This window comes from Macaca mulatta, chromosome 7 (assembly GCF_049350105.2).
Source record: "Macaca mulatta isolate MMU2019108-1 chromosome 7, T2T-MMU8v2.0, whole genome shotgun sequence".
In the NCBI taxonomy this organism is placed as follows: domain Eukaryota; kingdom Metazoa; phylum Chordata; class Mammalia; order Primates; family Cercopithecidae; genus Macaca; species Macaca mulatta.
Genome location: NC_133412.1, coordinates 118,344,073 through 118,358,066, shown reverse-complemented (window position 1 = coordinate 118,358,066; position 13,994 = coordinate 118,344,073). Strand labels below are relative to the sequence as shown.

At 39.7% G+C, this 13,994-nt stretch overlaps 1 protein-coding gene across 8 annotated transcripts in view; it reads right to left on the bottom strand.

Annotated features, from left to right (window-relative positions):
- The window catches only part of TOGARAM1 (TOG array regulator of axonemal microtubules 1), a 115,854-nt gene that overhangs the window by 53,807 nt on the left and 48,053 nt on the right, over positions 1–13,994 (bottom strand). For all 8 annotated transcript variants that reach the window (XM_015143616.3, XM_077940946.1, XM_077940949.1 and 5 more), the window contains one exon: positions 12,210–12,310. In XM_015143616.3, coding sequence (XP_014999102.3) covers positions 12,210–12,310 — 101 coding nt within the window. The remainder of the gene's footprint in view (positions 1–12,209; positions 12,311–13,994) is intronic.

Genomic DNA, 13,994 nt, shown 5'->3' with positions numbered 1-13,994 from the left:
AGGAGTTCAAGACCAGTCTGGCCAATATGGTGAAACACCTTCTCTACTAAAAATACAAAAATTCGCTGGGTGTGGTGGTACATGCCTGTAACCCCAGCTACTCAGGAGGCTGAGGCAGGAGAATCACTTGAACCTGAAAGGCAGAGGTTGCAGTCAGCTGAGATTGCGCCATTGCACTCCAGCCTGGGCGACAAGAGTGAGACTCCATCTTAAAAAAAAAAAAAAAAAAGTTATGCCACGGAGTAGGAACTTTGTTCTGCAGAAAACAGAGAACCGCTCGTGTTAAGCTTGCCAACAGGGCAAGACTTTTCTTTATGTGTCACAGAAAAAATGAACAGCTCTAGGGGTCCTTACACAGGTCCAAGGGACAAGCTTGCAACCTGTGGCACACCTGAGTAAGGAAATTGATGTAGTGGCAAAGGGTTGGCCTCATTCTTTACAGGTAGTGGCAGCATTAGCAGTCTTAGTATCTGAAGCAGTTAAAATAATACAGGGAAGAGATCTTACTGTGTGGACATCTCATGATGTGAACGGCATTCTCACTGCTAAAGAAGACTTGTGGTTGTCAGACAACAATATCAGGTATCAATATCAATATCAGGCTCTATTACTTGAAGGGTCAGTGCTGCAACTGCGCACTTGTGCAACTCTTAACCCAGCCACATTTCTTTCAGACAATGAAGAAAAGATAGAACACAACTGTCAACAAGTAATTGCTCAAACGTATGCCGCTTGAAGGGAGCTTCCAGAGGTTCCCTTGACTGATCCCGACCTCAACTTGTATACTGATGGAAGTTCCTTTGTAGAAAAAGGACTTCCAAAAGTGGGGTATGCAGTGGTCAGTGATAATGGAATACTTGAAAGTAATCCCCTCACTCCAGGGCCTAGTACTCAGCTGGCAAAACTAATCAGGCACTAGAATTAGGAGAAGGAAAAAGGGTAAACATATATACAGACTCTAAGTATGCTTACCTAGTCCTCCATGCCCACGCAGCAATATGGAGAGAAAGGGAATTCCTAACTTCCGAGGGAACACCTATCAAACATCAGGAAGCCATTAGGAGATTATTATTGGCGGTACAGAAACCTAAAGAGGTGGCAGTCTTACACTGCCGGAGTCATCAGAAAGGAAAGGGAAGGGAAACAGAAGGGAACCGTCAAGCGGATATTGAAGCACAAAGAGCCGCAAGACAGGACCCTCCATTAGAAATGCTTACAGAAGGGCCCCTGGTATGGGGTAATCCCCTCTGGGAAACCAAGTCCCAGTACTCAGAAGAAGAAATAGAATGGGGAACCTCAAGAGGACATAGTTTCCTCCCCTCAAGATGGCTAGCCACCGAAGAAGGAAAAGTACTTTTGCCTGCAGCTAACCAATGGAAATTACTTAAAACCCTTCACCAAACCTTTCACTTAGGCATTGATAGCACCCATCAGATGGCCAAATCATTATTTATTGGACCAGGCCTTTTCAAAACTATCAAGCAGGTAGTCAGGGCCCGTGAAGTGTGCCAAAGAAATAATCCCCTGCCTTATCGCCAAGCTCCTTCAGGAGAACAAAGAACAGGCCATTACGCAGGAGAAGACTGGCAACTAGATTTTACCCACATGCCCAAATCTCAGGGATTTCAGTATCTACTAGTCTGGGTAGATACTTTCACTGGTTGGGCAGAGGCCTTCCGCTGTAGGACAGAAAAGACCCAAGAGGTAATAACGGCACTAGTTTCATGAAATAATTCCCAGATTCCAACCTCCCTGAGGCTTACAGAGTAACAATGGCCCCGCTTTCAAGGCTACAGTAACCCAGGGAGTATCCCAGGTGTTAGGTATACAATATCACTTACACTGTGCCTGGAGGCCACAATCCTCAGGGAAGGTCGAGAAAATGAATGAAACACTCAAAGGACATCTAAAAAAGCTAACCCAGGAAACCCACCTCGCATGGCCTGCTCTGCTGCCTATAGCCTTGCTAAGAATCCGAAACTGTCCCCAAAAAGCAGGACTTAGCCCATACGAAATGCTGTATGGACGGCCTTTCCTAACCAATGAACTTGTGCTTGACTGAGAGACAGTCAACTTAGTTGCAGACATCACCTCCTTAGCCAAATATCAACAAGTTCTTAAAACATTACAAGGAGCCTGTCCCCGAGAAGAGGTAAAGGAATTATTCCACCCTGGTGGCATGGTATTAGTCAAGTCCCTTCCCTCTAATTCCCCATCCCTAGACACATCCTGGGAAGGACCATACCTAGTCATTTAATCTACCCCAATCGTGGTTAAAGTGGCTAAAGTGGAGTCTTGGATACATCACACTCGAGTCAAACCCTGGATACTGCCAAAAGAACCCCAAAATCCAGCAGACAACGCTAGCTATTCCTGTGAACCTCTAGAGAATCTGCGCCTGGTCTTCAAGCAACAACCGTGAGGGAAGTAACGAAAATCGTAAATCCCCATGGCCCTCCCTTATCATATTTTTCTCCTTACTGTTATCTTACCCCCTTTCACTCTCACTGCACCCTCTCCACGCCACTGTATGACCAGTAGCTCCCCTTACCAAGAGTTTCTATGGAGAATGCAGCTTTCCGGAAATATTGATGCCCCATCGTATAGGAGTTTACCTAAGAGAAACCCCACCTTCACCGCCCACACCCATATGCCCCGAAACTGCTGTAACTCTGCCACTCTTTGCATGCATGCAAATACTCATTATTGGACAGGGAAAACAATTAACCCTAGTTGTCCTGGAGGACTCAGAGCCACTGTCTGTTGAACTTACCTCACCCATACCGGTATGTCTGATGGAGGTGGAATTCAAGATCAGGCAAGAGAAAAACATGTAAAGGAAGTAATCTCCCAGCTGACCCGGGTACATAGCACCCCTACCCCTACAAAGGACTAGATCTCTCAAAACTACATGAAACCCTCAATACCCATACTCGCCTGGTAAGCCTATTTAATACCATCCTCACTGGGCTCCATGAGGCCTCGGCCCAAAACCCTACTAACTGTTGAATGTGCCTCCCCCTGCACTTCAGGTCATACATTTCAATCCCTGCACCTGAACAATGGAACAACTTCAGCACAGAAATAAACACCACTTCCGTTTTAGTAGGACCTCTTGTTTCCAATCTGGAAATAACCCATACCTCAAACCTCTCCTGTGTAAAATTTAGCAATACTATAGACACAACCAACTCCCAATGCATCAGGTGGGTAACTCCTCCCACACGAATAGTCTGCCTACCCTCAGGAGTATTTTTTGTCTGTGGTACCTCAGCCTATCGTTGTTTGAATGGCTCTTTGGAATCTATGCGCTTCCTCTCATTCTTAGTGCGCCTATGACCATCTACACTGAACAAGATTTATACAATTATGTTGTACCTAAGCCCCGCAACAACAGTATCCATTCTTCCTTTTGTTAACGGAACAGGAGTGCTAGGCGGACTAGGTACTGGCATTGGCAGTATCACAACCTCTACTCAGTTCTACTACAAACTATCTCAAGAACTAAATGGTGACATGGAACAGGTTGCCGACTCCCTGGTCACCTTGCAAGATCAGCTTAACTCCCTAGCAGCAGTAGTCCTTCAAAATCGAAGAGCTTTTAAACTTGCTAACCGCCGAAAGAGGGGGAACCTGTTTATTTTTAGGGGAAGAATGCTGTTATTATGTTAATCAATCCAGAGTCATCGCTGGGAAGGTAAAGAAATTCGAGATCAAATACAACGTAGAGTAGAGGAGCTTCAAAACACCTGACCCTGGGGCCTCCTCAGCCAATGGATGCCCTGGATTCTCCCCTTCTTAAGACCTCTAGCAGCTATAATATTGTTACTCCTCTTTGGACCCTGTATCTTTAACCTCCTCGTTAAGTTTGTCTCTTCCAGAATTGAAGCTATAAAGCTACAAATGGTTCTTCAAATGGAGCCCCAGATGCAGTCCATGACTAAGATATACCATGAACCCCTGGACCGGCCTGCTAGCCCATGCTCCAATGTTGGTGACATCGAAGGCACCCCTCCCGAGGAAATCTCAACTGCAAAACCCCTACTACACCCCAATTCAGCAGGAAGCAGTTAGAGTGGTCGTCAGCCAACCTCCCCAACAGCACTTGGGTTTTCCCGTTGAGAGGGGGTACTGAGAGAAAGGACTAGCTGGATTTCCTAGGCCGACTAAGAATCCCTAAGCCTAGCTCAGAAGGTAACTGCATCCATCTTAATCACAGGGCTTGCAACTCAGCTCACACCCAACCAATCAGGTAGTAAAGAGAGCTCACTAAAATGCTAATGAGGCAAAAACAGGAGGTAAAGAAATAGCCAATCATCTATCACCTGAGAGCACAGCGGGATGGGCATTGATCAGGACATAAACCCAGGCATTCGAGCTGGTAACGGCTACCCTCCCTGGGTCCCCTCCCTTTGTATGGGAGTTCTGTTTTCACTCTATTAAATCTTGCAACTGCAAAAAATAAAAATAAGAAAAAAAAAGAAAGAAAACAGAAGCACTCAAGGTTTTTGTTTTTTCCGGGGGTTAGTTTTATGTGTTAATCAAGGTTTTGAGTAAGGAAGAGATAATGACTGTATTTTAGAAAGACAATTCTGGAAGATTATGCAGCCTGGATTTAAGAGGAATGAAAATAAGAGGGAAGCCTTACCAGAAAGATTTGTAATTACCCAGGGAAGTGGTAAAGAGGGCCCAAATTACAACTGTGGCAGCAGATACATTAAGTTAGACTGAGAGTAAATAATAGGGTAAGCCACCTCCTAAACTTGGAAGGTAAAGAGAAATAGACAAAAAATAACTGTAATGCTTTAAGCCTCCATAACTGGGAAAATGGTAATGCTACTAATAAAAATGGACAACAAAGGAAGAGAAATGAGTCTGGGAAGAAAGTTAAATTTGGTTTTCAACGTATTTGTTCTTGTTGCCAAGACAGATTTAGTAAATACTTGGTTCAGAGTTGGATGTGTGAGTGTGATGTAATTTTATGGAGTAGAATTAACTGCTGGCTAAAAGATATAAATATGTTTATGATTCTGCCATCTAAAAAAGGAAGCCACTAGCAGTGAATGAACATATTCAACAGTTATTTCAAAGCAATTAAAAAAAAGAAATAAAAAATTATATGAAGGTACGAGTTACTTTTAAGAAGAAAAGCATTTTTTTTGTCTTTGATTTTCTTTACATGAGAAATAAAACATGTAAATAAATATGGAAAAATCTTATTCTCTTTCATAAAACAATGAACAACTTATTGCTACCAAATAGAATAGTACTAAATTATATCACAGACTAAATTTTCAGAAATTTACCAAAAAAGTTTTTAATCAAGTTCCATCTTACTCAATTTGAGTTACGTCCACAAAAAATATTCATGTCCTAAAATGCCTGACTGCCTGTTCATACATAATTTAAGATAATCAGAAATGGCAGGCTAGGTGTGGTGCCTCACACCTGTAGTCCCAGCACTTTGGGATGCCAAGGCAGGTAGATCACTTGAGGCCAGGAGTTTGAGACCAGTCTGGCCAACATGGTGAAACCCTGTCTCTACTAAAACAAGAAATTAGCCAGGCACGGTGGCATGCACCTGTAATCCCAGTTACTAGGGTGGCTGAGGCATGAGAATCACTTGAACCCATGAGGTGGAGGCTGCAGTGAGCTAAGACTGCGCCACTGCACTCTAGCCTGAGCAACAGACAAGACTGTCTCAAAAAAGAAAAAAAGATCAGAAATAACATAGTACAGAAGTTGACCTTATAATGACCACAGCTGCTAAGCACATAAAAATAACAGCTTTTTATTTACTTACATATTTTAGATTATAGGTGCACCTACTAATTATTAGGTTGGTGCAAAAGGAGTATGCAATTAAAAATGGCAGAAGCCACCATTACTTTTGCACCAACCTAATATTTATTTAAATATTTATACCCTTCAAAACCACCTTTTTTATTGTAAGGGACATTTTTAAAATGCAGCTGTAATAGGATCTCTTAAGTAATGGACAGAGTAGTCACAGAGGTACTACTTGCTACTAAGTTTTTAAAAAAAAAAATTCTTAACAATGGTGTTTTTTTTCCTTTTTTTTTTTTTGAGACGGAGTTTCACTTTTGTCACCCAGCCTGGAGTGCAGTGGCATGATATTGGCTCACTGCAACTTCCACCTCCCAGGTTCAAGCAATTCTCCTGCCTCAGCTTCCCAAGTAGCTGGGATTACAGGTGCCCGCCATCATGCCCAACTAAGTTTTTGTATTTTTAGTAGAAATGGGGATTCGCCATGTTGGGCAGGCTGGTCTTGAACTCCTGACCTCAGGTGATCCACCCACCTCAGCCTCCCAAAGTGCTGGGATCACAGGCGTGAGCCACCGCACCTGGCCAACAATGGTTAATGATAACAGCAAAGCTTTCCCAGGCTCTACCACAGGAAAATTATATTCCTGTTGCCCCAACTTTACTCCAGGGTTACAACGTAACTGGGCATCTGGGAGTCATTAATCCACATGATCTTGCATTCCATTTTAGTGGCAAAATGTCTTCTAAAAACGTCTATGTGTGTGTGTGTGTGTTTTGTGTGCATATATCTGGTGCATTTCCTGGGGGCAGAAGTCAGCAGAAATTCCCTAGTGTTAACCTCATGAGCAACTGCTTCCTTGCAGTGGCTTTTCAGGGAAGCCCAAAAATCATATACGAAGCCTTGAGTTCTCCTGTTTGGCAAAATTATTTGAGCAACAACAGTTCAGCAGCAGAGTAAGACGAAAAACCTCAAAACTGAGAATTCTCATTAATTCTTCTTTATTGGTATGCTTAGGGAGGATTCTGATTTAGATATTCAATCTTTTTTTTTTTTTTTTGAGATGGAGTCTGGTTCTGTCGCCCAGGCTGGAGTGCGGTAGCCGGATCTCAGCTCACTGCAAGCTCCTCCTCCCGGGTTTATGCCATTCTCCTGCCTCAGCCTCCCGAGTAGCTGGGACTACAGGCGCCCAGCACCTCGCCCAGCTAGTTTTTTGTATTTTTTTTAGTAGAGATGGGTTTCACCGTGTTAGCCAGGATGGTCTCGATCTCCTGACCTCGTGATTCACCCGTCTCGGCCTCCCAAAGTGCTGGGATTACAGGCTTGAGCCACTGTGCCCGGCCTAGATATTCAATCTTAAAAATTAACTTGTCATGAAATTTACTAACCTTTTGTATGCTTACAATGTCTTGGGTATTGTTTATTTTGTATTTCTAATGCACTAGATGAAATATCAAGTGACCTATCGTCTTCAGAATCACCACCCAAACCTATAGTTCATGTGTTGACCAATTATGCTTACACTGGATGTTGTAAACCCTTTAAAATATTTGAATGATTCCAGTAATATTACACATAGGTACATATCTCCCCCCTAAACCTATCTCAACTTCTAACCTTTTAAAAAGATAAGTAACATAATATTAGGAACTATAACATTATAGTACTTTTTGAAGTTTTATCCTATTTTAAATGATATAATACTTTTCCCTGTCCTTGTTCTTAGCAGCTAAGAACATTTATTATACACTATACTACAACATTTCAAAAAATAGGCTTTAAAATTATAATTAGGCCAGGTATGGTGAATCACATCTGTAATCCCAGCACTTTAGGAGGCCGAGGCAGAAGAATTCTTTGAGCCCAGGAGTTCAAGGCCAGACTGGACAACAAAGCAAGCCCCTGCCTCCATCAAAAATTAAAATTAAAAAATTTACTGGTGTAGGCCGGGTGCAGTGGCTCACGCCTGTAATCCCAGCATGGTGTTTCACCATGTTGGTCAGGTTGGTCTCGAACTCCTGACCTTGTGATCCATCCGCCTTGGCCTCCCAAAGTGCCAGGATTATAGGCGTAAGCCACAGCACCCGGCTTCTTTTTTCTTTTAAGACAAGGTCTCCCTGGGCTAGAGTGCAGTGGCAAAATCCCAGATCATTGTAACCTCTGCCTCCCAGGCTCAAGCAATCCTCCTACCTCTGCCTCCCTAGTAGCTGGGACCAAAGGTGCATGCCACCACCTCCAACTTATTTTTGTATTTTTTGTAGACATATGGTCTTGCCATGTTGCTCAGACTGGTCTTGAACTCCTGAGCTCAAGTGATCGGCCCATCTCAGCCTACTAAAGTCCTAGAATTATAGGTGTGAGCCACTGTGCCTGGCCTGACAAGTATTTTTTTTTAATGGACACCTTTAACTTTACACTAAAACCAAATTTTTTTTAATCCAGAATTTAAAAAATGTGACCTAAGAGCTACCTATTTCCCCATTTCTCTCTTTTCTCCTATTCCCATGAAAAATGAAAAATCTGAAAACTGAGAAGACTCAGTAATTTTTCTTTATTGGTATGCTTAGGGAAGATTCTGATTTAGAGATATTCAATCTTAAAAGGTAAGTCACCATGAAATTTAACCTTCTATACTGGCTTCACTGATGAGACAGTAAACTACATAGGGATACAGAGCTCAGTATCTGGAATCATGTTTCCTGGCTTTAAATTATAGCACTGCGACTCAAACTGCTGAGAAGACCTGGACAAGTCACTTAACCTTACTTGTGAAACAGAGACAACAGTACCTCTTCTACAACTGTTGTTAGGATGAAATGAAGAAAATACATGTAAAGGGTTCAGCACAGTGCCTAACACATTTTAAGTACCCAAATGTTATTATATCTGTAATTTAAAAAAAAAAAAAAAAAAAGCAAAACCTTAATGTAGGCCTCCTTCTACTGAATAACAAAAATTTTAATTTACATTTGAATGTTTAAACTAATCACTCTTTATGAATACTCTGCAGTGATTACAACCATAAAACATATACTAAATGCAAAATCCTAGGCATTATATATTTGAGTCATTGTCCATTTTTATATGTAGCTCCAATGTAAACCATTAAGAAATAATGATGTGTGTATATGTGTGTGTGTGTGTGTGTGTGTGTGTGTGTGTGTATATATATATATAATTTCTTTTTTTTTTTTTCTTTGAGACAGGCTCTTGTTCTGTCATCCAGGCTGGAGTACAGTGGCGCTGTCTTGGCTCTCTGCAGCCTCAACCTCCTGGGCTCAAGCAATTCTCCTGCCTCAGCCTCCTGAATAGCTGGGACTACAGGCGCACACCACCATTCCCAGCTATTTTTTAATTTTCTTGATAGAGATGGGGTTTTGCTATGTTGCCCAGGCTGGTCCCAAACTCTTGGGCTCAAGTGATTGATGTGCCTCAGCCTCCCAAAGTGCTGGGAGTAGAGGTGTGAGCCACTGTGCCCAGTGAAATATACTTTTAAAAAATAATGTTGTATTTTAATAAAAACAGGAAGGTGGGAAGAGGAGGTAGCTAGGGAAACGGGGCTAGAAAGGACTGTAGAATAAAGGGCACTAAGTAAGTTCATAGAGAAAAGTTTCAAGAATATCCGATATTAAATCATAGAGAATTTGTGGAAGTAACACACATATCTTTATAAATTCTTAGTCTTGACAGTTAATTCATAAAAAAAGACCCATAAACATACTGGCTTTGGGTGGAAATGTTTTCTATTAATAGGCAAAACTAATTTAATACACTAGAAGAAGTTTATTATAACATCATTCAGAAAATTTACCACAATGTGCTTTAATAGGTAGTGGCAGACTACAGGTGGAATTTTAAAATAATTGTTATTTTTGTGTTTATTGTCCAACAGTCTTTATTCTGAGCATTATCATTTTTATGTTTTACCAATTAAACCACAATAAATTTGTGGGAATCACTTATTTACTGAAAGCAAAGCAAACCCAAATATATAAAATCCAAAACATTAGCAACTTATTTTGAGAAAAGGTTAAATTTAATATAGTGAATTCAATAACAGTAGTATTTTTATAACTTGATCCTAGAAATACCTAATTTACTTGTTAAAAACACAGATTTCTAACCAGAAAGATGAATTCATGAGGCACAAGATGATGCCCCAGAATCAACAGATGTTACATGCACTCAAAGGTGATTCCTAAAATTAGGAAACTTTCTTGGGAGGCTGAGCCCAGCGGATCACGACCATTCTGGCTAACACGGTGAAACCCTGTCTCTACGAAAAATACAAAAAATTAGCCAGGCGTGGTGGTAGGCACCTGTAGTCCCAGCTACTTGGCAGGCTGAGGAAGGAGAATGGTGTGAATCCGGGAGGCAGAGCTTGCAATGAGCCGAGATTACGCCACTGTACTCTAGCCTCTGTGACAGAGGGAGACTCCAACTCAAAAAAAAAAAGATTAGGCAACTTTGGAAAACACTAAATATTGCATATATAAGTATGTATTATACTATTACGAGATCAATCACACTGCTAAAACTTAAATGACTCCCAAGGTCACACGACTAGGGTCACAAGGGAACTCAAATCCAGGTTTTAAAAATCTATTATTTTCCATTTCCAAAGATATTCTTCCAAAAGTGGGTTCCATTTTTACAAAGTAGATATGACCTAAAAATCAGATATCTCCTCGATTTTATAGAAATACTTGAAAAATTATAGATTAGGAAGTTCAGCCTGAAAAAGGATTAAGGATAAGTTTACGTATTTCTTTGGGTCACTCTCTCCCCTTAGAGGACAAATACATATTGAGTGCCTACTATGCACTAGCTGCTTTATATATGTCACGAACTTAGATTTTCACTACCCTTCTCAAGGTTTATGTTGTTAGATGAGGGAACGAAGTTCCAAAGCAGTTAAGTAACTTGTGTAAGGTATGAATACTATTATTAAACATCAAACTAGGGTGTCAGCTCATCTTTTGGACTCCAAAGCACGTATATACTGTCTTTGCATGCGTAGAAGTGCAGCTATCTCTTTGTTAACGCTAGTTTTATGCAAGCCAGTATACGAAACACACCTGGTTAAGTCACACATTCCCAATTATGATAAGCCTTGGTAGGTAATCAGTGGGAAATAATCTTCGGGGATCAAGAATCTGAGAGTTGAAGAAAAGTAAAGCAATGGTAGTATCATTAAAAAGGGTGTCAGTGCAAGACGTAATGGTATAACAAAAGAGGTAATAATTTTGTTTGTGAATTAGGGAACGTTTCCCAGAGAAACTGAGCTGTTTTCACAGCTAAATAGGGTATGGTATGGATTCTAGATTTCATCCAGAAAAAACAGTATGTGCAATTGCAAAGAGATAGGAAATTGTACTGATGGTAGTCTGATTCAGCTGGATACAAACAGGGAAAATACAAGATACAAAGAGGGCAGTGAAAAATGAGGCTGGAGAGGTAGGCAGGGACCAGATCATGAAAGGATGTCCAGAATGAATTCAGGCTGGCCAATATAGTCAGATTTGCACTGTGGGGAACAGTGTCAAAGTGAGTGAAATCGAAGCTGGGAGAAAACTTAGGAGGCTAAGTAGGTAATAAATAAGGAAAAGTGTGTACTAAAGCCATGGTAGTGGGGATTAAAGAGAGGGGATGAGATTAAGACACATTTAAGAGCAAGAAATTTAAAATCTTAGCAAATAATCAAATACATATACAGTTTTTTAGGAAAGTAATTATAATGTAAAGCAGCCTTAAAGTTGTTAGGACTTTTACATTAGATCATGTGAAACTTAACATCATATCCCAATTTGTTACAATTTATTCACAATTCAATGTGGTTTCACTAATCCTAAGAATCACATGCAGTTCTCACCCTAAATAGATCATAGTGCAAATCTTTTTCTAATTGACTAATTACTAAATCTATTTTCTGAGAAGTGATGTTATAAAACTAGAGACTTACAGGCTTAGTTCACAAAAATTCTTAACACAAGATACACATGAATTTAACTACTGCTAATAGTTAAATATTCTATTTAAAGAAAATTGTCTTTTGGGATGTCCAGTGGTTCCCAAACTATGCTGCACATTAGAATCATCTGAGGAGTTTTCAAAACTCTGACAGCCAACACCAACTAAGTAACACTGCACACCAACTACATAAAAAATCTGGGGGTAGGAGCCAGCCATAGGTATGCCAATGAGCTTTAAAAGAGATCAGTGATTCAGGTAAATAAATATTTTTTTCTTCCAAAACAATATCATATTCTTGTCAAAAGGACCTTTTAAGGAGTAAAAAAAAAAATGATTAGTCTTAACTGGTATCCACAACAACATGAAATCTGAAATGCACTTGCTATCATTTTTTACATCATTTGAAAATCATACTTTTTATAAATTATGTTTATAAACAGACATAGAATACCTGCACTGGGGCTTTGTTCAGCAATATGAGAAATTTTTTTCTTCGCAGAAGAAAGTCTTGTTGGAAAAGGTTTTGACCCAAATGTTGGAAATATGTCTGACCTACAATGAAACAAAGTAATTTCAATAAACATTAAGATTTAGTGCTGTTCAACACTCACATCACATATTCTCTATTCTCCTTATTAACTCACAGAACTTTTAGATAATAATGGAGCAATAAGTATGACACTTGAAAAAATATGGCTAACAGTATATATATACACACACATACATGTATATATATATTATTCTTAATTCATCTTTTGGACTGCCAACCTTTTTAACATATGGTCAATTCTTAATTACTCATGAGAGGATTGCCACAGAAAATGACTCTCTGACTTATACTGTATAATCCCTAAGGAAAAAAAAAAAAAAAAACTGATCCAAGAATCCATTCTAAAACCAAATCAAGGCCAAGTGTGGTGGCTCATGCCTGTAATCCTAGCATTTTGGGAGGCCAAGGCAGGAAGATCACTTGAGCCCAGGAAGTTTGAGGCCAGCCTGGGCACCATGGCAAAATTCCATCTCTACAAAAAAACTAACAAAGTAACCAGGCATGGTGGTGCACACCTGTAGTCCCAGCTATTACAGAGGCCGAGGATCACCTGAGCCCAGGAGGCAGCGGTTGCAGTGAGCTGAGACTGACATACTACCCTCCAGCCTAGGTGACACAGTGAGACCCTGTCTCAAAAATAAATAAATAAATAAAAATAACAAATCAAATCATTCTTAATTATCTAATAACTACTATCTATCCTCATATAGGATAACATAAATTAATAGAGACTTGGCTGTATTATAAATAAGAGATCAGCAACGAGTGAGTTTGGCAAATGCCACTTTCTTCTTAAACTATTCTTTGCTGTACTTTCCTGACATTATAAAGACCCATAGGCCTTGTTTCATTAAGAAAGCCAACTGAAGACTGTTAAATCTGAGTTTAAGGGAACTGTTTTAAATCAGTAAGTGTTATAATGTCAATAAGTTAGTAATGAATATTAAAAAGAAGAGATTTTACAAAGAAGCACAATTCTTAGTAAATAGATAGAAATATATTTGTGAGTGGACCTAGTGAAAAATCATTGTTAAATATTTTGAAAGAGCAATTTCTCTAGAATAGATTACTATAAATCTACATTTATATTAAGTGTAGTTGACTTGGATGAAAGAAGAAATTTCAGTCTCTAGGAGAGTGGTTTTCAACAATTTTTCCTCCCCAACCCACCTAAGGACAAACTGTGTAAATCAGGTAGTAGTGGCCTTCTTTGGCCATGAATCTTAAGGCAGGATGCAAGCTGGATAAGTATAATTGTTCTAAAGCCACTAATCTTAAATGTGGAAATCTTAAATTTGTTAAAGGCAATTCAGTCCATAAATGAGGGTGTGCTGAATTACCTTCTCACAGAATTCAGTATCTGAAGAAGATAACTCAGTGAGAAAATATAGGACCTCATATATTCAAATCATATAAAATGAACTTTTCTTAAGTAGGTTTCAATTTACACAACCTTGCAACTGTAGGATTATATAACATAAATTTTCATCTTCATGGAAGATCATAAAAGGACTTTAGCTCTAAAAGCTAAAAATATATTTTGTTTTATAACTTAATATAAACACCAGACCATGCTGTTATTCCAAATTCATTTTGTCAATATATGTATTATTCTACCTAGGTAATTACAACAAAGGAACTGTTGGAAGATAAAATTTCCAAGTACAAAACAAGCTGCTATTTAAG